General features: G+C 39.3%; 5 protein-coding genes across 9 annotated transcripts; 3 read left to right on the top strand and 2 right to left on the bottom strand.

The window, feature by feature from the left end:
• Window positions 1-317: 317 nt before the first annotated feature.
• On the bottom strand, window positions 318-3,680 carry ei24 (EI24 autophagy associated transmembrane protein). 3 transcript variants are annotated; one of them, XM_077741011.1, is made up of 11 exons: window positions 3,531-3,680; window positions 2,807-2,943; window positions 2,442-2,587; window positions 2,227-2,287; window positions 2,048-2,114; window positions 1,842-1,966; window positions 1,629-1,748; window positions 1,413-1,524; window positions 1,227-1,338; window positions 893-967; window positions 318-774 (listed from the first exon to the last, which is right to left on the bottom strand). In XM_077741011.1, the coding sequence occupies exons 2-11, from the start codon at window positions 2,846-2,848 to the stop codon at window positions 612-614; spliced, it is 1,023 nt and encodes a 340-aa protein (XP_077597137.1). In that variant the 5' UTR covers window positions 2,849-2,943; window positions 3,531-3,680; the 3' UTR covers window positions 318-611. The 3 variants fall into 3 exon arrangements, with proteins under 3 accessions (XP_077597137.1, XP_077597139.1, XP_077597138.1); XM_077741013.1 differs by having other exon boundaries at window positions 2,807-2,874; window positions 3,531-3,673; XM_077741012.1 differs by having other exon boundaries at window positions 2,807-3,010; window positions 3,531-3,650.
• LOC144212847 (beta-galactosidase-1-like protein 2) lies at window positions 3,410-9,330 on the top strand. Of its 2 annotated transcripts, XM_077741010.1 has the most exons (19): window positions 3,412-4,037; window positions 4,270-4,455; window positions 4,541-4,609; window positions 4,977-5,072; window positions 5,345-5,453; window positions 5,534-5,626; window positions 5,858-5,939; window positions 6,011-6,075; window positions 6,153-6,237; window positions 6,556-6,693; window positions 6,781-6,861; window positions 6,939-7,057; window positions 7,131-7,277; window positions 7,389-7,460; window positions 7,693-7,771; window positions 7,846-7,933; window positions 8,005-8,116; window positions 8,221-8,337; window positions 8,959-9,330. In XM_077741010.1, exons 1-19 carry the CDS (start codon window positions 3,946-3,948, stop codon window positions 9,043-9,045), a joined length of 1,917 nt encoding a protein of 638 aa, XP_077597136.1. In that variant the 5' UTR covers window positions 3,412-3,945; the 3' UTR covers window positions 9,046-9,330. The 2 variants fall into 2 exon arrangements, 1 of the variants encoding a protein (XP_077597136.1); XR_013329831.1 differs by lacking the exon at window positions 8,959-9,330 and having other exon boundaries at window positions 3,410-4,037; window positions 7,846-7,937.
• A 253-nt stretch (window positions 9,331-9,583) lies between these two features.
• LOC144212805 (glucose-6-phosphate exchanger SLC37A4-like) lies at window positions 9,584-13,982 on the top strand. The gene is made up of 10 exons (XM_077740937.1): window positions 9,584-9,731; window positions 10,667-11,014; window positions 11,076-11,308; window positions 12,138-12,384; window positions 12,495-12,647; window positions 12,738-12,823; window positions 12,899-13,012; window positions 13,129-13,191; window positions 13,376-13,514; window positions 13,586-13,982. Exons 2-10 carry the CDS (start codon window positions 10,867-10,869, stop codon window positions 13,747-13,749), a joined length of 1,347 nt encoding a protein of 448 aa, XP_077597063.1. The 5' UTR covers window positions 9,584-9,731; window positions 10,667-10,866; the 3' UTR covers window positions 13,750-13,982.
• Window positions 13,983-14,003: 21 nt separating this feature from the next.
• On the bottom strand, window positions 14,004-16,928 carry hmgn1b (high mobility group nucleosome binding domain 1b). 2 transcript variants are annotated; one of them, XM_077740939.1, is made up of 6 exons: window positions 16,725-16,928; window positions 15,290-15,316; window positions 15,122-15,151; window positions 15,007-15,048; window positions 14,774-14,881; window positions 14,004-14,688 (listed from the first exon to the last, which is right to left on the bottom strand). In XM_077740939.1, the coding sequence occupies exons 1-6, from the start codon at window positions 16,740-16,742 to the stop codon at window positions 14,641-14,643; spliced, it is 273 nt and encodes a 90-aa protein (XP_077597065.1). In that variant the 5' UTR covers window positions 16,743-16,928; the 3' UTR covers window positions 14,004-14,640. The 2 variants fall into 2 exon arrangements, with proteins under 2 accessions (XP_077597065.1, XP_077597064.1); XM_077740938.1 differs by having other exon boundaries at window positions 15,122-15,154; window positions 16,725-16,926.
• A 3,472-nt stretch (window positions 16,929-20,400) lies between these two features.
• Window positions 20,401-24,554, top strand: igsf5a (immunoglobulin superfamily, member 5a). The gene is made up of 9 exons (XM_077741347.1): window positions 20,401-20,707; window positions 20,971-21,027; window positions 21,699-22,010; window positions 22,268-22,558; window positions 23,000-23,119; window positions 23,191-23,215; window positions 23,593-23,690; window positions 23,873-23,925; window positions 24,082-24,554. The coding sequence occupies exons 2-9, from the start codon at window positions 20,976-20,978 to the stop codon at window positions 24,181-24,183; spliced, it is 1,053 nt and encodes a 350-aa protein (XP_077597473.1). The 5' UTR covers window positions 20,401-20,707; window positions 20,971-20,975; the 3' UTR covers window positions 24,184-24,554.
• The last annotated feature ends 20 nt before the right edge of the window (window positions 24,555-24,574 follow it).

The following is a 24,574-nucleotide window of genomic DNA, read 5'->3' as shown; positions in this document are numbered from 1 at the left end:
TATGGTCTATCGATCAAGGTTCAATATCGTGTTTTTAGCCTTCCCATTTACCACTGAATGTATTTATGACTGAATCCGTTTTGCAGTCATCGTATAGTTTGTGATGAGTACATCGCCCCAGACGCCGAGGATCATTTCCATTTGGGAAAACAAGGAAACTGAATCCACCTTTTTTTTTTAGAAGAGGAAAAACATCCTGACTTCATAAAACTGCTGGTTCATGTAGTCATGAACAAAAGAAGCTTGCGCCCTCAAAAACATACTGCACCTGATAAAAAACAACAACAACTACATAGTTGCTTTTAAAAGCAAACAAGTTCCTCCAAAAGTCTCTGCAATTTATTGTGCTATTTCTTAAAGTAGAGTCACTCAAATGGCACGTTAGTCCAAGCAAACCACAAAAGAAAACAATTTTGAGTAAATATTTAGTTTTGAGTTTGAGGCACAGGGCAATTGTTATGTCACACTGACATCGTGGACAAATGACGATCAATAAAAGTTAGATAAAAATGTGTAAACCCAGTAGGTACGTAGTGTAAAACACATTAAGTTAATCCGTCTGGGAAAATCCTTTGCCAAATCAAGTGAGGTTCCTTCATGGCGCTTCATCATTACTGGTTGGGCAAAGGTCGCAGTCGGACTGGGGAATTGTGAGGGGGCGTGAGCTTCTCCGAGGATGCTGATGCTGTCATCGAAGACTGCAAGTGGACCGTCTTGTGGAAAAGCTTGTTGCTGATCAACACCACCAGTGAGAAAAGACGCAGTTGAAAATGGCTGAAAAATATGAAAACAAAATGTGCTCACACAAGAAGCTTCTAACTGCCATTGTCAAGAATAAACGTCTAATCCAATTTCCAATGCTAATATGTGCTCTTCTATAAAATTGACTTACTACAGCTTTGTTGGTGTCTTGGCTTCATTAGCACTGATGATGAAGAGAGGGAATAGGATGGAGAACAAGCAGCCACTAGGTGGAAAAAAAATAGAAAGGCCCTTTTTAATAATTAATACCTTCCTTTGTGAGACCCCTAGTGCTATTCTTTGAATTACGTTTCCTCATTTATAACATAATAACCATGCTTGGTAAATATAACAAAATATCATGGTTATGTTATGGCCCGAGTGTCAGAAAAAAAAAATCTCATGTTAACACACCGAATCACTTTATGCAGAACATACCATGATCATGCAAGAGATGGAATATGAACCAAAAACAGAAGCCTTACCTGATAATGTATGATGAAGGCAAGGCAGTGAGCAGAGCCATGGGCAAGCCAAAGCCAAAGTAATAGGGCCAATTCCTCTCAATATTGGACAGCCGTTGGTGCATCTCGATGCCTTAAAAACCGTTTAATTTCAGTTTGACGTAACAAAACGGTTATGTCTCTGTCAAATGTATTGCGATGTCTTACCATGGTTGAACCAGCGATACTCAAAACAATACAAGGAATAAAGTAGAGACATGTGGAGAAGGCTGACCATCTGTCCAATGGCATCAATGGGAAATAGGCTAACAATCATACCCTAAAAGGACACAAACACGCTGACATTAGAACAATACACAAATCTTAGCCTATTTTGGAAAGCGTAAACACAGAAAGGATAAATTCTATAGTCATGGTGCAAACCTGGATGAGGAAGAGTGCTTGGAGAAGGAGGTTGAAGAGCATGTCTGCGATGATCTTGCTCACACTAGGAAAAGGCTGCGCTTTACAGCCAGACACCTCAAATGCCAAGTCCGCTATATCCTACAACAAGTACACAACTATTAATATGCACCTACGGTCAAACATAAAGAAAATGAGATTTTTGGTGTGGCAAAATCAAAACCAGGGGCCAACCTGAAACCAGATTGCATTGACAATCTTGCTGAGAACAAACAATGGGAGAACCCAGAGAGCACTGAAGACAGATGTCAGAATGAACTCTAACCATAACCAGACACTGCCATGAAGGGAGGGATCACCTAGAAAAAATAAAGAGTGTTGTCTGAGGTGTACCACACAAGTAGATGATCCATTAGTAAGCTTTACAAAACGGTACATACCGATAATTTTTGCTGAAAGAGTCTGGAGCAGTGGGATAAATACCCGGTAAAAGAGAAACAGACTGAGCTGAAAAGAAGAGACATTCCAAATGTGAACATTCTGAGAGATTCTCCAGCATGATTATTAAAGACATGCTTGTCTTAGTGGAAGGAAAAGCAGATTAGTATCTGCTTCTTACCCAGAAGACTCCTCCATTCCAGGCACAGCATTGGAAAATCCTGCTGGCTACTTTGGGGTCACTAAAAAAGAAATGAAAAAGTGCCTTGTAAGTAGGTGCTAAAATATCTGGACTCCTTACCAAACCAATACTTTTAAAGAGTGACTTTGCCCCCGTACCAGAGTAGATTGGTTTGGAGTCTGGGCAGTCATCCTTAGATTAAGTGTTGTACATACTTGTCTGGTTTACGCTCCTCACTTTGAGCCCGCCTCTGTGCCAAAGCGCCGCTGACCCTTCTCCGCCGCTGCTCCTCTCTTTTCTGCTGAATGCGGGCATCCAGCTTGGAGATGGTTCCAATTCCCAATATGGAATCCTTGATCCCCTGCACAGTCCCAAAGGGAAGAAAAAAAGAATACATGTTTGTAAATCTTATTATATTTTAAAAAAACATTGAAAGACAGCCTCCTAAACATGTTTTTGTGGGGATTGCAGACAATACAGTTGGGAAATATTTACAGTTTACCCAGTTTTTCAAAGACATTTCAACTTATTTATAACTTATTTTTCTCTTTATTGTGGGTTCTTGTGTGTTGCTACTGACCGTCGCAACATTGCGGAGGAAGGCCCTGACACTGTCTGTCATCTCTGGACCAGCTGCAGAGCCATCAACTGCAAAAGGACGGGTATAAATTGACTTGGTGGTCAGCTCTCATGGCAGGAAGATGATCTCCCAGCAACCTGCCATATTACCCAGACAGAGTCAAAAAGGAGAGGGGCATCCTCTCTTTCAGTTCTAAAAAGACAACTGACACAATACACATAGATGGTTTATCATTATTCAAGTACTATGAAGTTAGTGTTTTTATGTCTTCATCTTGATCTCAATCAACCTAAATGTGAAGAAGAGAGTCAAACGTATAAACATCCCGAATCAAAAAGTAAAAATTGACATCGAAACTAAATAATCATAATGATCGAATAAGCGTTTGTTTCACTACATGGTTAGCCGTAGATTCATAACATAGACATACAGGCCCTCATATTCCATGAGGAAAAACTAATCTTTGCAGATTATTTTGCCTCAGGTAGGCCAACAAAATGCGTCACTTTCTAGTAATGCCACGACAACAGAAACGTCATACTTGTCTTTAAATATCGGCCTAAATGTGTATCACTATTTGTCCGCCCCATGTTAGCTGAATTGTTTATGTTGCTAGCTAACAGGTCATGTCAATACTTCATCTAACTGTAGCAATTAATGACAACAAGAGACAATACTTTAATCCGCAGGGAACAGGCTCAATCATTTGCAAAATGTTACTTACCGCATGCGTCAGGCAATTTAATAAATAGACGTTTTTAGTATCTCGATTTACTGTCTCCTCCTTATGGAAGCAGCAACAACAACAATAATACACTACTGGGGCCGAGTAAAAACACATTGCGCAAGCTCTAACCCCAAGGAACTGTGGGTAGTGTAGTCCTTGGGTCTCCTATATTCTCGCTACTTATAAATAAGCATCTTTTAGTCGGGGAAATGATGGAGATTGCGAGTGCGAATAGAAAACAAAACGAGCATACCTTGAAATGACTGTCATATGAAGTTTAATGAAAATAGGTCACATCCCTGTGATCACTCCTCCAAGGCGGTGCTCGGCAAAAACTACAAGCATCATGAGTTCATTTGCCGAGTGATACAGATCAAGAATATTTGCATGAGTGATCGGCGTATCGTCATCTATGGTTGACTTCAGGATAAGAAACGTGCACAGAAGAAAATGTGCGCTCATTTGTTTTTCTGTAGCTGTTCTCATCACTTACAGAAACTTCGGGTACGTTGTTTGGATTGTAAATTGTATATGGGATTTACAGCTACTGTCTGAGAAATGTCTGTTGCAGTTACATTTACTTGTCATGATCTGCTTTGCACTTTCAGAACCTTGCTGTGATGACAAATGTTTCATTTAGGTCCAATTTTTCTTGTTTAGTTTTCTAATTTAATCTGCAATGAAATTTAATGACATTTTTTGCATTTTTATTGAAACACTATGTCAATTTTTCCAGAAATCTAAAAGGTGGGCAGAAAATAAGTCGGAAAGTCGGACTCAGTGCCAACTCATCCCAGTTCACCTTGAACGGTGAACCCTTTCGTATCCTCGGGGGTTCCATCCACTACTTTCGTGTACCCAGAGCTTACTGGAGGGACCGCCTGATGAAAATGAAAGCCTGTGGCATCAATACTCTCACCACGTACAATTGTTTCTTTTTTTTATTTATTCAACCATATCCCAGCTTTCTAAGAAATTCCTGACCTGGGGTTTGTATGTTCATGCAGATCTGTGCCATGGAGTCTGCATCAGCCACAGAGAGATGTTTTCAACTTCCACATGGAGCTGGATTTAGAGTGAGATTCCACAACTTGATCTAAAAACCTATTCCTTAGATAGTGACCAGGTCAAATGAGGTATAGAATGTATTGAATGTGGAGTTGTAATTGGAGCAATTAGCTCCTTTTTGTTTGTTGTTTGTACACTGGCAATACCTGGATACCACTGACTCACAATATAAGCCCCCAGTGCATTGGGTAGGCAGTGTACCTGACTTGACAACCACAATATCTCCACGACAACAGCAATACCTCAGGCAATTAAAAATAGCATCGATTCAAGTAGGGCTTGAGTACAGTCTGCTTATGTCAAATCTTAAACTCCCTTTGTTGGTGTGTATGACTTGATGCTGCTTTTTGATGGGTGTCTCGTCTTTGGTTTCAGAGCTTATATCAATCTTGCCGCCGAACTGGGTTTGTGGGTGATTCTACGTCTGGGACCCTACATCTCCTCTGAGCTGGACCTAGGTGGGCTGCCAAGGTTAGACACTCGTGACAAAAGGCTCTTGTTTGGTGAAAAATGGATGGCTTTACATAAGAATAATTGGATGGCAATTGACACACAAAAGCCACTTGACTACAACTATTTGTGCATTGAATTCCATCTGAATGAAAATAGTCATGTTGTTAGTGGAACAATCCAACCTAATGAGGAAAGTGTTGTCCAGAATTCTTGACTTACTGTGTCTGGGTTTGTTCTTGTAAATTTGAGGATGTAGTTGAGGAAGTGTACTTTCTTTTTCTTTTTTTTAGCTGGCTTCTCCAAGACGATGACATGAAATTGAGAACAACATACCATGGATTCACTGAGGCTGTCGAAGTTTTTTGGAACAAACTGATACCAAAAATTGTTCCTTTGCAGGTTTCTTGGTTTGAATAGAAGTTTGGCTGTAAGGCCCAGTTTCTGTTGTGGTAACTGAATCCTCTTGTTTTTTTTTTCAGTTTAGGAAAGGTGGTCCCATCATTGCTGTCCAGGTCGAAAATGACTATGGGTCTTTTGCCATGGATGATGCGTACATGCCTTTCATTAAAGAGGTATTCTCACACATGAAATCCAAAATTGGACACGCTTCAGACACAACATTATTTTTACACAATTTATCTTGCTAATCTGTCTTCATAAGTGTTATGTCACCATGTACATAAACTATCGCGGTTGATGATTTTGCAATCGGGGTTAAGCTGCGGTGAATTTTTTACATCAGTTTCACACGCCTCCCATTTTATAAAAACTAACGTTGTCATCGTCATTTTTTTTTTTTAAAGGCTTTGCAGTCCAGAGGAATCTCTGAACTTTTGCTCACGTCAGACAACCACAACACTTTAAAGTTAGGTGGTGTAGAAGGAGGTAAAGTATTTATAATCAATAAAACTACTTTTACAAATAGCCTATAATCATTTACATTTGTTGTCTTGCAGCCATGAAATCACTAAAGCTGCAAAAATTAAATCAAAAAGACATTCAGGATCTGAACCGAATCCAGGTTGACCCCATTGTTACCTGCACGGTTTTTCCATTTTTAAAGAAAATTGAATGAATTGCTTCTTTTCTGATTTTCAGCCAAATCGCCCGACAATGGTGATGGACTACTGGACAGGCTGGTATGATGTGTGGGGTGACCTCCATCATGTTCTCCCACCAGAGGGTATCCCACATCACTTTGTTGAAACACACACTTTTTTTTCATGTTCATACAGTATATGGTTGGCATCAGGCAGAATCACTAACTATCAATTACCTAAAAAATAAAAATACATGTTTGTTGAAATATTCACCCTGAATCATTTTAGAAAGAAAGCAAAATACATTAGATTGGTCAAGACCTTAATTTTGCACTCGCCAATAGTATTGATCTGTGGAGAAATACTGCATTTACTGTAATAAATACTATCATCACCATTGAATTAGGTGTACTTTAGTTTGAAAATCAGTTTTATCAAGGCTGTTTCTAACACTCCTTCAGATATGGTGTCCACAATCCGACAGATGTTAAGGCGTGGAATGTCTATCAACCTCTACATGTTCCACGGAGGCTCCAGTTTTGGCTTTATTAGTGGAGGTCTGGCTGAACCTTCCTACAAAGCCTTAGTCCCCAGTTACGGTTGGTGCCTCAGAATTCACTTTCTCTCAAATAAGTAACGGACAATCCAACTAACAGGACATATCACGTCTTTGTATATTTGTTTAGATTATGATGCCCCATTGTCAGAAGCTGGAGAGTACACTCAGAAGTATCATCTCCTCAGAGATCTCTTCTCTCAATTCAACAGTGAGTTGAACAATACGTAAATACACCGCAGACGTGGAAGTCATTCCTTGTTATGACTTGATGTCTCTCTTTAATAGGTGAAGGTTTCCCCGACATGCCACTGCTGCAAAACAAGGAAGCGTATGAATCGGCTATTACGTATCAACACTTGTCTTTATGGGATGCTTTGAGTTTAACCGAGGGAGTGTCTTTAAACGTAAGATTGCCTATCAACTTTTGAGGAGCAGACGCTTGTTCTTCTGTACTATTTTTTATTATTACTTCCACAGCCATTGAAGTCACGCATGCCAGTTAACATGGAGAAACTACCCCTGAAAAATAAAAATGGACAGTCCCACGGATACACATTGTATGAGACAAAAATAACCAGTGGAGGCTTATTGACGTCAGGAGACAATGTTAAAGATCGAGCCCTTGTAAGTTACCACTTTACTGTTAGTGAGGATGGATGGTTAGACAGTGGGTACTGTGTTCAGAAAACTGGGTTTTTGGATGATGTATCTTGAGTTGTCGTGTTTCTTTCACAGGTTTTTGTCAACAAAAATTACATCGGGCTTTTCAAACGGAAGAACTGGGAGCTGCCGGTTCCGGATGGAAAGGTATGGAAATAGTGTACTGTGTTTTCCGGACAATAAGTTGTACTTAGACTGTGGTTATCTAAAATACAGTTATGCCTGTTGTTCTCCATTTTCCTGTTGTGACTTTAACACATTTTTTTCTGATGAAATAAAAGATGGCCTTTCAAGAATGCGACATATACAATGTTTTTTTGTCCAAAAAATCTGGTTTACATTGTGTGTAGTATAACCAAATGATGAAAACTTATGACAGGGACAGCGGACTTTAAGTCTATTGGTGGAAAATTGTGGACGAGTTAACCAAGGAAAGCTCCTTGACGAGCAACGCAAAGGTGATTGCTTGAAAATATCACAACCTTATTATGTTGGCTCAAATTTAGTAAATAATTTAAATGTGTTTTCTCAGGTCTTGTAGGGGACATTTTATTGAACAATATTCCATTACGAGGGTTCACCATATACAGCCTGGAAATGAAACCCAGCTTTATTTATGAGTTTGTATGCCTTTTTAAAATACATTTTTTTTCTTTTGTGTAGCAGTCTTGTTTAAATTCTGTGCTTTTAGTCTCTACCAGGCGCCGTGGAAAACACTCCCTGAAAATCCCAGATACCCTTCTTTTTTCATGGGCCAGCTCTTTGTATACAGTTATCCCAGCGATACCTTTGTGAAATTGCCAGTGAGTGAATTGTTTTTATACTACTTCTAATAATCTTAATATCCCTTTGAATTTGAATGACAGTGCATTTGGTGATTAATGGAATAAATCATTTGCTTTTACAGGGTTGGGAGAAAGGCGTTGTGTTTGTCAACGGTGTAAATCTGGGACGCTACTGGTCCATCGGACCCCAACAGACACTTTACCTCCCTGGTCCGCTTCTCAATCGGGGAATAAACCAGGTATTTTGTTGCTAAAAATTGATTGCTTTTAAAAAAAAAAAAAAAAAACATTTGAACTGTTGACCATTAGCATACCTGTCAACTGGTACGTTCTCGCCGTAATTGGTACAACTGAAAGCCCATTTTTATATTGGTACGCTGTACACATGAAAATGGTACGCTAAACGGTGATTTTGAGAAAAAAAAATAAATTAAGGCACTTTCTAGCCATTTTTCACCATCCGCCATTGTTTCTTCCCGGAAACGCATGTCTGCCAAGTGATATATGTACCGGCGCCTCTGATTGGCTAAAAAACGCATGTCTGCCAAGTGATATATGTACCGGCGCCTCTGATTGGCTAAAAAAAAAAGATCATGATAAACATTTCGTTTTGTAACACTTTCACCATGTGATTTCCGTTTCCTGTTCCCTTGTTTATGTTTACTTTCATTTTCACTTGTTGTTCGTGATTTTTTACAAAAAAGTAAAGTGGTAAGATTTTCCATGTATTTATACATATATGTAAGGGCGAAAACAAAATTTGGTAAGATCACAAATGGTTCGAGGTTGACAGGTATGCATTAGGCCAGGGTGTCCAATTTTTTTCTTTTCTTTCTCTCCTGTAAAAAAAACAACAACAGATTATTGTGTTTGAAGAGCAGGAAGGGGACTTCAAGGTCAACTTTGATGACACCGCCGATCTTGGCCTGGCTGTAGACATCCAGTGACTCATAAATCAATGAAGAAAAAATGTCCAGAAACACAACACACTGTAGACCCTCCACTGTCCATCCAACGTATGTAAATGTTCAGATCAAGACCAATGCACTAACTACACCATCCCCATTAAAGTTTGCACCACTTTAAATGTTGATATACGTAGTTGAATGTATTTAATGACCTATACCAATATTAGAACTAAATGAGAGATCCCATTAACACTTGCCAGAAGCACCTGTTTGGTTTGGGATTAAAAATACTCAAGTCCTGATTCTTAAATGTCATTATATATGTATGTCAATAAACGTATTCAATTCGATTGAATTAAAAAACGGCCCTGGCATTCATTGTCTTAACCTCAGGAGGGTTGCGGGGGTGCTGGAGCCTATCCCATCCAACGACAGGCGGTCAGTAGGCGGGGCAGACCCTGAATGGGTTCCCAGTTATTCGTAGTGCATCCTATTTATGAATAGTCGATGACTTTTGCAACCCATAGGAAAAGGTAGTGACATTTGAAAAAGATGATAAACGATATGATCGCGCGATGGTGAGAATGCGCGACTTTGTGATCCAGTTACAGTCGAGCTGCGCCGAAAGTGGGCGGGCTGTGCGGCTCGAAACAATCCGCGTCGGCTCCGATCGCGCACTCGCTCGAGCCACGACGTCAAGGACGCGACGAGGTGGACCAGCTCCAGTGAGTCCCCGTTTCTCCCCAACATGCTTCCATTTTTTTCCATGAAGCGGTCGCCTTTGCCTGAAACAGCTCGATCGACACTCGTTTGCACATGAATTTGAGGTAGATCTTTGCACACCTTTGCAGAATGCGAGGCTATAACAAATATGCACAAGATACAAGTTCGTGATCAAAACCAGATTCTAAACATGTATGTGTGTGCAATAGAGATATGTTCAAGTGGGGCATTTCTGTCACGGTGACACGCATACTGCATTAACGCGAGCAACCCGACTCGAGTTGCGAGTGAAATATACATCCCAGAACATTAGAGTGCAATATATATAGGCTATATTATACATTGGTCAAGCACTTTTGAAGTTTATTGCTGCTGGAACTCCTTTTGTGAGTCAATATATACCAACAGTAATTGAACAATAAAATAAAATACATCATTAAAAAACGAACTGGAACTGTCAGTTTTGAATTGAGAGCATTTTACATTATTAAATGCATATTTAAAAACAATCTTACCTTTTTTTAGGGTTTTATTTTCTTGTTTTCATAACAAATAACCCATTCATGATAAACTTCTCAAAATGAAAAAAATACCCTATGTTAAAATGATTATAATTTCTAGGAAAATGAAAGGTCATTAAAAAATCTATAGCAAACACTAATGAAAAATCCTAAACTATATATCAAATAAATATATGCAAGTGTTCAATAACATGGAAAATATCACCATACTAGCCCTTTTTAATCCTGATAACAATATCCCACAATGCAATACATTCTTCCAATCAAATTTGATCGGAAGTCTATCAATACTTCAAAATAAATCCATTCAAAAACCTGATGTCGTGCCAGAAAAAAAAAAAACGATTGAAATGACATGTTCGGATCACTTGGTGGAAAGTGGGACAACTCTTAATATGATCTTTGTTCATTTTCAGGCCGGGGTCAAGCCGTTGACCCCCATTTGCTTCACCCATGCCGGCAAGATTGACAACCTGCAAGAACAATCCATGGAGGACTGTGCTTGCTACCCCCAAAAAACTGGCCACTTTCATCTGAAAATCTAATCAAATGCTAAAGCACCCTTAAACTAAATCCTCTTTTTATTTTCAAACACATTGCTTTGGATCCAGCAACCATGGCGGCAACAGGTTACGGTTACTATCGTGTGACCATCTTTGTCTCCATGTTTATTGGCTACATGCTGTACTTCTTCAATAGAAAGACATTTTCCTTTGTCATGCCTTCAGTGATGGAGGAGATCCAATTGGATAAAGATGACTTAGGTAGAAATTTAGCTGGAATTGAATCATTTTAGGCCAATGTTAACCGTCTTTGTGGTTGCAGGTTTGATTACCAGCAGCCAAACCATGGCCTACGCCATCAGTAAATTCATCAGTGGCGTGTTATCGGACCAGATCAGTGCCCGTTGGCTTTTCTCTATCGGCCTCTTTGTGGTGGGAGGCATCAACGTGGTCTTCTCCTGGTCTTCTACGGTCACTATCTTCTCACTGCTGTGGTTTGTCAATGGTCTGGGACAAGGTTGTGGATGGCCACCGTGTGGAAAGGTGCTCCGTAAGGTAATTTTGAATAAGTTTGTCACCGGGTAAAATGTATTTGATGGACACAAACAAAAAATTATTGATCAGACGAGGAGTTGCGTGTTCATGGAAAGGTAGAACAATCCTTTTCAAAATCCAAAAATGATAGAAAAGCATATAAGATGTGCCCTAAACACGGTTGCTTTGGAAATTTTGAATTTAGATTTTGCATTCTCGCCAATCGGATGATCCATCAAACATTCAAATTGGTCATCAGCAATTGTGGGACAAGAGAAAAAAATTATAATTTCAAGCATTTGTCCTCTTATTTACTGGATACATTCACTCAGAAACTGTATATTCTAATATTTTGTATGTGTATTTTTTAAAATTTGAAAGTACACACTATCATGCAAGATGATCCTGTGTGTAAATTCAGTAGGAGGAGTTGCACCAGTTAAGGCAGAAATAATCAATAATCTGCAAAGTGTTGCCTATTATATTAACTTGCAGGTAAATATCGTTATCAGGAATTAACAAAAATATTCATGTCAATTGAACATGTCAGTAGCTATTGGGAGGAAAATAAAATTCCTTTCCCGTGTTCAAAAGGTGGGGAATAAATAGGCTTTGGCACGTCTTCAGCATGTCGGAGGGGATCAGATTACAAGAGATTCTATTAGTAGAAAATCCTCAGTACATCTTGCCTTAAGAAACAACAGGAGTTAACACTTTTTTGTATTTCCTAAGAGCAATCTTTAAAAAGATTTCATATTTTACCTTAATAGTCTATGCTCATCTGTTTAATATGTGGTGGATTTAAATCCCTGCTTTTATTCACAAATGTTAAAAAAATGTGTTTCTCCAGTGGTTTGAGCCTTCCCAGTTTGGAACCTGGTGGTCTGTGCTGTCGTGCAGCATGAACTTGGCAGGAAGTCTGGGCCCCATCTTGGTAACAGTTCTCCTACACTATTATGACTGGAGGACAATCCTAACTATGTCAGGTGTCTTCTGCGCCGTCTTCTCATTCGTGACTCTGGTTTTGGTGAGAAATGAGCCAAAGGATGTGGGCCTACCCAGTATTGAGATGGCACCCAAGAAGGGTGCAATGAGACGTAAGTCACAATGGATTTGTGTGCACAATTGCATGAAAAAAAATCTATTTAAAAAAGTATGATACTCTGACACACGATGCCTATTTTTGCCCTCTTTTTTGCCTTCCCAGGCAACAGTGAAAGCACCCTGAGTGAGTTCCTTCTTTCCCCGTTCCTTTGGGTGCTCTCACTTGGATACTTAGTGGTGTTTGGGGTGAAGACGGCAGCCACTGATTGGGGCCAGCTTTTCCTAATGCAGGAGAAAGGCCAGACTGTTCTTATGGGTATTTTTTTTCTTAAAGAATTGACTCACAACTAAGATTATTTTTCTTTGTACTGATAAATGATGTTGATAATTACTTTACCACTTACAGGGAGTACTTACATGAGTGCCTTGGAGATGGGCGGCTTCGTGGGAAGCCTTGCGTCAGGTTTGATCTCTGACAGAGCTGTCGCTCGAGTATGTATCGGACGTTTCGGAACAAATGATCCAGTTGATTTGTTCCGGAAAAAAATGCTTTGTGATATTCTGTAGTCCGGCCTGGGCACACATGGCAACCCTCGCCACGGCCTGCTCATTACCATGATGGCTGGTATGTATGTGGCCATGTACCTCTTCAGGGTCACCATCACACCTGAAGTCCCAAAGGTAAAAATACATAACTTCTTTCCACACAATGCTGTCTTTAAAAAAACAAAAGTGAACTGTCTGGAGCTATTTCAATGATGCAATCAGTACTGATGTTGATTGGAGTTTATCTTCAGGAGGCTTTTTGGGTCCAAATCATCCATCCTGTATCTTTGCTCCTTGGCGTTTCAGAAAAAGAGGTAACGGTTATACTAAAGTATTTCTTTTATTTAGTCAATTGCACTCTTATATTATTATGTTTGCTCATTGGGTCTGTTCAGATAAAATGACATCCAAAATTTCAATTTATACTCCAGTGCGACGAATATCACTCCATATATTCCCCCGAATATACTTAATTGGAGTTTCCGTTGTCATTTGCAGATATGGATTCTCTTTCTTGGTGCTTTGTTTGGATTTTCCTCATATGGGCCCATTGCCTTGTTTGGTGTGATTGCAAGTGAAAGCGCCCCTTCTAATTTTTGTGGAACCTCACACGCCATTGTAGCCCTGATGGCCAACGGTACGTGTACCAATAGAACAGTATTTTGTCCATGAAACCTTTATATACCACTAAGCCCTATTTCATTTTAGTTGGAGCTTTTCTGGCTGGACTCCCCTTCAGCACTATTGCTAAAAAATACAGCTGGGAAATGGCATTCTGGGTAGCTGAGGTCTTCATGGGCATCACCACAATTTTATTCTTCCTCATTCGAAACATGCGTACCAAGATGGGAAGAAGAGAAAAAATGGACTAACATCATGTATATATGGTTTTTGAAAAAGTCACTCTGGCTTTAAGGTGTGAAGAAAAAAAAATCCTAATTTAAGAGATATTCTTAAAATTTAGAGGAACAATTGCAGTAGTACGAGATTGTAATTGTTTTGATTATTTTTACATTGCATGAACTGGAAGTTGTTTGGTTGGACAGGCTTCAATTTTTGGTGACATTTTCTAGTGGTATTATTAGGATTCTTAAAATAATAATAAAAAAAAGATACCATCTACCAATTGAGCTTTATTGGTTTATTGATAACAATCATTACACAGGTACATCTATAAACAAATAAAAAGAAACTGCACACATAAACTGTCACCTAAACCTTGTGAATATTGCTACTGCTGGTATGAAGTGGGCATTTCAAATAAATTTATAGGTTGTCTGCTGGCATGTAAGAGACCAAATTTGCTGGCAAACATTCTAAAACACTGTTCTTCTTTATAAACAATAAAACTATGTGTGGCTGTGTCCATCTCTGCCCCAGCACAGATTACATACACTGTCCCTTTAAAGCATACGGAATGTCATCCACATCCAAGCTCTTGTGAACACGTTTGCTTGTTGACACTGTAACCCATCGGGTAACCCTCCCTCCCTCCCATCCTTCACATTACAAACAATTGAAATGAAAACCACAGACAGTTACGATCACCCCCACTTTAAAAGAGGAGCAAAAAATTGGGGGATGTGATGAAATTCCCCAGTCTCCAAATGGATCTTTTTTTTGTCTTTCATTAAAAAAAAAAGTGTTCTCTACAATCAAACGACTAAAAATCCTGTATTTAGAAAATAGTTGATAAAAATATTCCCCTGAATTGTACAAGAAAAGAGGTACAGGGAGCACTGGTAGAGATGTGGTTTGAGATGTTATTCTGCCTCTTCGTCTTTTTCCTCCGCTGCATCCGTGGCTGGCGCCTGCAAAAACGCATGACATACTATATGAATATTTTGCGAAATAGCAGCTTTGGTGTTACAAGTTGCAACATTACAACACACTAACCTCTTCTTCGGCTTTGGCTTCACCGTTTTCAGCGGGGGCGTCCTCTGCCTTCTCCTCAGGCTTGGCCTTCTCCACTTCCTTACCTTTCTTAGGCTTAGCAGGTGCCTTCTGGAATAACAAATCCAAACTGTCAATCATTCTTCCAGCTATTTACAGAATTAAATATGACTTTTAACTCAAGTGGGATCTCATGGACCCAAGAAATGTGAGTGATGCTTTACAATATAACCAACCTTTGGCTTTGCTTTGGGCTCTATCGTAGCAGGCGAGGGCCTCTGTAAATACAAGCGTATCATATTTATAACTCAATTCATTAGGAAAATAATTCAGTGACATTTTTGTACTTACATCGCACAATCTTAAAGATTTCCTCCTGGGCTGCTAAGTGGGGAAGACAAGATGGCCTGGTTACTTTTCACAAAAAGATGCGTGATTTTACTGACCCCAGGTGGGCAAAGGGGCTGAAATACTAATATTATTCATTACAAAAAAAAAAAACAAAAAAAAAATTCTTACCGCTGTTTCAGTTGCCTCGGATTCTTCCTGCAAAATTAAAGAAATTCAGATTTAATGTAAATAAAAGCCAATGGATGTGGAGCTGCAACATTTCCATTTAAGTGGCTGTGATTACATTATAACTACAAATACTATTGTAGAATGTTTCATTGGCCACAGTGCTTTAGAACTAAACACAAACAGTACACTGGCAGCATAGGAAAGGCAACTGAGGGGTTTCCAGCAGGTGTTCATCCCAGCCTCTATAACACCCCCTGTGGACGGATTTCAATAACTACAACTTAAATCTCCCTGATTAATATAGGAAAATATACATATAATTGGGCAAGCGAAAAATCTTGTCTGGAGTGGGCAATTTTTAGAATGGTTCATTTTAAATGGTGTGGATTTCACAGTATAATTTTGGCTGGAAATTGTCTGTCAATCTGGCAACCTTACTACTGCACTTCCATCTAAACTTGACTTATTGTGAAAATAATACGAGGTTTTTGCGGATTTAACTACAGAAATAACGCATGGCTTTTTAAAAAACATGATATGGGCCGACACGTTGACCTTGTAGACGACAGCCGTTCGACTAACAGGTGAACCTTAAAATGCAGACAAAATGGAAGCTTGCCTACTGTAAAGTATGAAGGAGGGGCGAACTCCGCCTCCTCCGCGCATATCCTTCCATTGGTAATAAATGGAGAGGCTGACAAGACGGGCGGAGGGGGCGAGCAGGAAAGTCAGCCTTCCCGCCATTAATTTGAAAAGGTCCTCCGCCACACTGTTTGCAGAATCGACAAGAACCCCCCAGCAACAAGAGCAGCGCCGTGCTGACGGTGGCTCGCCATTACATAACCTCCCGTAGCCTACTAGCTTCCACGACGAACGCCGTCCAAACAGCTGCGTCTTCACCTCGGCAAATGGCCGCCGCGCTCCAACAATAGTGTTATAATGTCAAACAAAAGTGATTCCTAAAATATGTCGACGGGGGTGCCGTAGCTGTAAACAATATTTCGGCCTAAAATTAGGCGAAGAATATAGGCGATTTCGACGGCCAGCTAAAGTTAAACTTGACTATCGTGCGTGGCTGCTCGTCTGAGACAATCAATATGCCGCCAACTTTCTCTGCAGGAAAACGCGTTGTCGACGGAGAATGCGTTGTAACACTGCAAGTATGTTTATAAACATGCAACTGCAGTACAAATAAATAAATCAAGATCACTAGCAAATATAAGGGAAATCATGCAAAACATAGATAGTCGCGCTTATCGTTCAGTGCATTATCCCACGCTGCCAGAAAAAAAATCAGGTCATCACATACAAACTCAGGCCAGTGCTGCAAGCGCGACATTTTATTTTGAGCGAATAAGTCAAAACAATCGCGCTCCAACAACACGGGTTATGAATACCGTATTGATGAATGCATTAAATAGCTCGATTTACTCACTTTGCTCCTTCTAGGCATGGTAGATTTGCGTGTGGTGATTGTGGAAAAAGAAAAAAATCTGCGAAATGGATGTGAATACTGCACAAAAATATACTGTAGTCGTATAGTCCGGATAAAGCGGTACAAGTACAGTCTATCTAATACAGGGGAGCGAGATGATAATGTTCCATTGGAAGAAAACTAGCTCAAACCGGATTGGATTCCCCCCCTCCCTCCTTATTCAAATCTTATAGTTCCTGCGTGATTGACGAGGGACAGCCCGCCTCCACCGCCTCCTGATTGGCCGACCGAGTGGTCAGCAACAGGATTTCAAATGTTGACCACTTCCTGGATGGTCCGCTCGCACGTCAATCAAGCCACTCGACGAAGCGCTTGTCTTTCTGTGCTGCCATCTGCTTTCGGGCAAAATTGCGAAAATGTTGCGAACGCGGAATCCCCCCTCGATATTGACTAAAGATCTATTGTCTTGCGATCGCTGAAGTTGCGCGACATTTTAGATTTTGCACGTGGAATTACTGTGCATCACTAAGCGAATGTGGGAATGCCGATGTGGTTATTGGTTGTGGATTGAGAGAGGGATGTGTAGTTTTGCAGCCGAGTCTTTTGTATTAAGCTCGGTAAAATGGCGACAGGATAACGGTGTTCTTGTGTAACCCCATCGCTGCGTGTCACCGACTTCTTCCTCCATAGTGGAGAGTTGAACGCCAAACATGACTGAAAGGGCGTAGAAAATCAGATCCGTCAAATTACTACTCGCCATTTTTTATATATTATACTTGTTTATATACAGGGTGTCTCAAAAAATCTACTTACTTTGAGAATTAAAATGTACACTCACTTTTAGAATGACCAGAAAACCCTCTGCTTCAAATTTGTCTCTGATGCGCGCAATGGTCAGGCGCGTGGGTGGCGGTTTTGCAAATTCATTTATGAACCGGCGTTGCACTTCAGTGGCGTTTTAGGTCTTCCAATAGCATTTTAGGACAAACTTTCTCTCTTTTAAACTAAGTTGATCTCCCGCCATGGCTTCAGTAATTGCTTCAGGAATTTGTTTGTCCACAAATTACAGAGATGTTTGGTGATGACGGCGAGATTTACTTTCAGCAAGATGCAGTCATATAAGTTGCTCCACCTGTGAGGAGTTTGCATGTTTTCCCTCGGCCTGCATGGGTTTTCTCTGGGTAATCCGGTTTCCTTACACTTCCCAAAGAGATGCATGGTAGGCCAGTTGGAAACTAAATTGCCCTGATTAATAAATTGATTGGATGTCTTTATATGATAAATTTCACATTTTCACTTTTAAAGTATCACATCTTTACATAATAGTTATCAGGTTTTTACAACACAGTTATCCTGTTTTTACATGACAGCAGGTAGGAGATTGGGGTACTTGCATGACAATGGGGTATCTGTCCTCCATTTGAATAACAAACAAAACTATTAAGTACAAGTCAATTGTAGTTAGTTCCCAAAACAAATAAGGGTGTCATCATAACAGATAAAACTCAATGGGCAGTGTACCATAAAATAAAATTAAAAAAAAACATTGTACTTGAGTGACGACAAGAACTATTATTGTTTTTTTTTTTCAACCTCATAACACTGAAAAGGCTTCAGAATACCATTTGGATGTTTAGAGAGAAAACAGTAAAAATGATGTGTTCAAAAGTGCTGTTTGACTTGTACACCACACTGTGTTGCTAGGAGTTGAAACATCAGATACAAAACAATTTTGTATAGAACATTTAAAAGACACCATTACGATGGTGGTTATTGGTTGGTCGAGAGGAGAGCTGGAGTAGGTGGGCGTTGGGGGGTATGCAGCACATAACAGTGCTGTTGTTGTAGTATGTGACGGTGCCCTTCTGTCACAGCTGGTGCCATTTGCTGTCCTTTGCCGCCTTTTCCCTATGTTGTCATCAGGCCCAATAAGCTGAAGCTATTGCTTGAGTTATACAATAATCATTAAGAATTTCTGTGTGTAATTTCCATGTGTTTTCTCCAGGTTCCCCCGATGTTCTCACCCTTTACAAAACATGGATACAAGTGGCTACTGGGCTGCAATGAGTGTCTGTAGATGCGTGTGAATGGATCAGCTGGATGTTGGGAAAGGGTACAAAGATGCTTCTCTCACCCTCCATCCACCCCCACTTATAACAGTAAGTGGATTTCTCACATAAGATAAATGGTGACCTTCCCAAACGGGACAACGGATAAAGTCAGATTACATGAGTTGATGTGTGAGGAGGGGCTGTAGACTTTATGAGCTCAGGTACACATCTTCAAATTTGACACATTAAACATAAAGTTGCAGCATCTCTCTTAGAATCTGCTGCTCATCATTTCAAATGGAAATATCTTTACTAAATTTGGAAGCATACCTGCTTTCATTTACTGGGCAATGCAAAATATGGCACTAGAAGTACAAAAAAAATTAACAACTTGGGCACCCGACAATACCCGTGATCTGCCTGTAGCACATATGTTAACATATGATTGAGGGTGGAGTCTTTCCTCAGCAGACCAGCCCATTTAGATCAATAACAATGAACCTTAATTGGCTTTAATCATGACATAATTAACATGCCATCTAAAAAAAAAAGTCAAGCTCCAAAGGCCTTTCTTTTTTAAGAATAAACCATTTAACATATTCCACATCCACTCTTGGACAATGGGGTTAATCAACTGGTATTAATATCAGACAATGGCATGACACAATAGCCTTTGCCCGCCCCTCCTCTGCAGAGGAAAAAAAAACAAGACATCATATGGATGAGCACAAATGTTGAGTTATGAATGATGATCTTTGACACCTTATTAAGGGTCTCAATATATATCTTTTCAGGAGGCAGAATGGGACCAGGGGGCTGCAATATAGCTGGCTGACCCTCCCCCACTTTCTTCCCCTTGGTGTCATGGTCGTCTGTGACCGAAGACATTCTCGCTCTTTGTACACTACCACTCTTGTATAAATATGAATATTAACAAAAAGAACTCTACAAAACTGGGATCTTACCCTTTATGTTCTCAACAACTTGTGCTTATGCACAATATGGCTCCCACTGTGTTGAAATCAAATAAAAATGATCTACATTTCTACAGGCCTTTATAAAATAATGGACTGGACACTGTCGGGGATGATATGAGAATTATCCAACAAGGACCTCTAGGGGTAATTTTTGAGTATAACAAGTTTACAACGTGTCTTGGGCTCTTAAAACGAGATTTCATAAGGGAGAGGATCTTCAAACATCTATCTCAAGCTGCTGGTTAACACTCAGGCCTGAACATGACCCGATATCCAATTATAAATGACCCAAGAGATAATCTTAGATGTCTGGTATTAACCACCCACTGGTAAATAGGACTTAAATCCCACATACTACAACTCCCATCATGCCAAAGGTGGACTCTTTTGAAATACATCAACAGTAAGACAAAGTGAGCAAACTTTTAGATTAAAAAAAGAAGTAGAAGATAAATAAATGAAAAAAAACCACTCCAATTTACATATTTATTTATTTTTGACACAATACGTGTATCTATCTTTGCTTGTCTCATCCCATAGTCAAAGAGAAGCCAAATAATACCTACATGTCATCATACATTCAGGTAATTTTAAAAAAATGTTGTCTTTTGAGGGTTTGTTTATTGAAAGTTGGATCTCCTGTACATATTTTAGCTGTACAGACAACTCAGAATGATAATTCTATTTATTTAATGGTTATGAAATGACATATGTAAGGGGGAAAAAAACATTCCTAAATTCATGTGTCTGCTGGCTACCCCATTATTTGAAGACTGGTCTAGGTGTTTTTTTTCTTTCAGAGGATGTAGAAAAAAGAAGGGCTGGGTTTTCAATGGCAATTGACCCTTGTACCCAGCAAGAGATTTGCAGCCACACCAGTAATGTTTCAGGAAATGAAGCCTTGGTCAAGAAATGAAGCGCATTTCGATGATAAACTCCAGGGAGACAGATCAAAGTAAGTGGTTGTTAGATATACAAAATGATATTTTAAAATTGAATCATATAGTACTTGTTGCATGGGTATCTTAAGGGTTAGCAAGATTATTTTCATGATACAAAATGTGAGGGAAATCACCAGCAACCCCCGCAACTCTAACGAGGATGCACGGCATGAGAGATGAGGATAAATGTGAGGGAGAGTTTGTCTTACCCAACTGTCAACAATAATGAATAATATTTTCTTTTTAAAATGATAATGTAATTATTGCCCTCTTTCAGGCTGAATGAAAATGGACATTATATCATGGATCTGGCTACTACTATGCGTATCAAGAGGTAAAGTGTGTATTCATTCCAGGCATTGTTTTGAGTTGTTTGCAAATGAGGGGTTACTTTGAGTACAAATTTCTTCTTCATATGGTTTATTTGGGGAATTAAACAAAGCAAATTAAAAACACAACTACATTTCAATCCCAAATTGACACTTATTCAGGGAGAAATGATTGAGTTTCAGCTTTGTAAAAACAAACACTCATGCATGCACGCCCACACAATTCATTTCCATACCTTAAGCAAACAAGTATCAACTTTGCAAATGTTTCAAACAGTGTTCACATGCATTGATTTTGATAAATCAATAACAGCATGCTCAGGTTAAAGTCTTTGATTAACTTATTAGCCCATACGACAACTATTATAAATGATGTTTCTAATATAGTAGCGCAAAGTTTTTACTATTGCAAACTGGCACATTTTTTAGACCCGCTAATGATAGGGAAAACTTTTAATCCCCCCCAAAAATGACACTTAGTCACAAGTGCAGGTATTTTGTGACTTCATGTCCTTTAAGCATGTAGTACTAATAATCAGTCTTTCTGATGTCATTGATTGGCTAAAATAATCTAATCTCAAAAGAAACGTTACATACAATTGCCGGATAGCATTTTGTTTCCCGAAGTATTTTTCTCGTTCATTTTTCCCACTTGTGTTTTCGTCATTATCTTCAGTCACAGGAAAGTTCCAAGTGGAGCCTCTCCATTCCACAGTTCTAAAAGGCTCCGATGCACGATTTAACGCCACAGTGGAAGGACCATGGGAGGTCATGACCTGGAATATCCGAGGTTTCCTGGTTCTCACGGTTCCACGAAGTGGAAACATATCTTCGTCCTCAGAACAGTTTTCAGCCTCCTTCTGCTCAGCCGATGACACCAGCTGCGTGGCGTTCACCATTCACGACACCTCCCGGAGCCAAGCCGGGCTGATCACCTGCACATTACAGGGAGAATATGGATCAAAGTCTGCAAATCTACATGTTCAAGGTCAGGTCTCCACCTGAATATCAAATTGTTTTATTTAGTGGCAAGTAAGATGCATTCCTAAAGATCTTTAAGGCCTTAATAAACATTTTTTCCTTGGAAAATAATCTGTCCAAGGCCTTGTGACATTACAGTTGTTTCCCCAACCTATGTTTTGCATAACCTTTTTAATGGTTAACATAGAATATCAATGTTATGAACACATCTTCCAAATAACAAGGTCAAATGATCTTCATTTTTTGTGTGTTTCTGTCAATTAGAGAGTGGTACAGTGAAGATCAAGGAAGGTATTATGAAAGTGGACCAGGATGAGGAGGTGGAATTCAACTGTGAGGCATCAGCTTGGTTCCCTCAACCTGTCATTACTTGGAACCTGAATGGTCACTCCGTGGAAAGCAGCCTGTACAACAGCAGTCATGTAGCTCATGAAGATTCCTTCAACTCTTCCAGTCTCCTGAAGTTTCGTGCGGTCAAAAATTCCACCATAGCATGTCTAGTAACGCTACAGACGATGACAAAGCCACTATCCAGCTCAGTCTTCTTAGTAGTTGGTAAGAAGTTCTTCCAATACATTTTGCTACTTCACTACACTAAAACCCAAGTTGGATGTGAGACATGTTCTCCTCTCTAAAATGCATGTAGTTTTCTGAGGAAGGTTATGTATTCAATTGGTATACAGTACAGGGATGTCCAATACGTAGCTTGTGATCTATTGTAGAAAAGTAGATATTGGACCCAAAAAAAATGTGAGCACTCCTGGTGTAGTAGTATGTCTAAAAGGAGCACTTGCAAGTCATACTCAGGCTGTGAAGGAGTGTAGATCATCTATGATTTACAATTTCTGCCACCACTGAGTGAGGCCACATGATTCTAATAATACTCGAACAACAGAAGCTTGTGCTGGATAGCAATATAGGAAATGTAGTATAGTCAGACTTGTTTTATTTCTATAGTATTGTCCCTTGAGAAGATTCTGGCATTTGCTTTCACAGTGCCAAAACCACCAGACTGGACGGTCCTGATAGTTGTAGTTTGCTTCTTTGGGGGTTGTGCTCTCCTCGTTTTATTCATCCTAGGAGTGATCTTTTGCTACAGACGCAAGAAAGAAAAAGGTATTAAAGCTCCTCATAAAGTCAATGCTTTTAATTGTTGCAAATACTGTAATATTTTTATCTCATTACAGAGTCCAACTACCAAGATGAAATGACGTAAGCAGTATTTTTATTTATATAATCAATATTTTTTTATTTTAATGGATGGGAATTACTTTTATTTGAGGACTAGCTCATACACAGGTCAAGTACATTCCCATGGGATAGCAAAATGAATAATAAAACATTATTTTTCTGATGCTTAATAATAGAAAAACAAAACTAAATTTGGTGGCAGCCATTTTTGCAGTTCTATTTAAGCCAATCATATATGAGCTTACCACATTTCTTGCCCTTTCTGATTGGGTCATTAACTTTTTTAAGCATAGACACCTGTGGTCAATTCTACTATACTGGCACAATGACAGCTTTGCTGTTTTGTACTTGCACAACTAAACTAACAGTAAGGAATCTTTTCCCATTTGTGATCTAAGTAAAAGAGTGAGGACACTGAGTCAATTAAGTGGAATGAAATCACCTGGACAGGAACAAGGTCAAGACAATGCAGGTTATGCAGCAGATGGTCAAACAAGTAAGTCTAAGGACAATGCAATTGTCCCAATCAAACTTTTGCCAAACAAGACTTTTGTTAAATATGTGTCAACCAAAGTAGCTGTAATTGACAAACTGATCATTCAATGTTACATTTTGCAGGAATTATGTCTTTTGATCACATGTAAAAATGTCTCACCACTGTTTTACATTTCATTGAAGGTGTTGCTCCAAGTGATTTGACCGACAGTGATTACCGCTTCAATTATTATGAGGTTAGTATGTTTTGTTTTTAGAATAACTGTGACTGAAATATATGTACTTGTTTACAGTACTGGGTGGTTACTTTCCAGCAAGCTCGTACCATTAAACCTGTGATCAAAATCAGCAATTTGAGATTTGCCGATGCAATGTGTGCTTTTCTTTTCCAGATACTTGATGCTGTTTACCACCGCACAGAAAATGACTCCAAAACATCCTATATAGATATGGATGAAGGTTTCAGAAAACATAGGCATGCCACTACTGTATAAAAGAGGGGCTTCCAAACTATGACAGTTTTTATTGACTTGCAGCAAAACTTACAAATATAATTGATTATGTATGGCCTGCACTAGTAGCTTATATGCAGCCTACATTCTGTTGCACTCCTCAGCTTTGACACTAGATGGAGGAATAGCCACTTAACCGGCACCGTCCATTAGCTGAAGGTTTAAAACAACAAAATAAATGTAAAAAACTGTATAGTATCCTAATTTTTATAGTGCAGTTTTTTTCCAGTAATGTACTTATATACATATATTTTGGATTATACTAAAACCTTTAGATTACTTTATGACTTGTAGCCCTTAACTGACTAATGTCTATGGATCATCTATCAACTATTATAAAATGTAAATCCCTCCATTTTTTTCTTGCTCGCTC

Source organism: Stigmatopora nigra, chromosome 19 (genome assembly GCF_051989575.1).
Source record: "Stigmatopora nigra isolate UIUO_SnigA chromosome 19, RoL_Snig_1.1, whole genome shotgun sequence".
NCBI classification, from domain to species: Eukaryota; Metazoa; Chordata; class Actinopteri; order Syngnathiformes; family Syngnathidae; genus Stigmatopora; species Stigmatopora nigra.
This window is presented reverse-complemented; position numbering and strand designations above follow the sequence as displayed.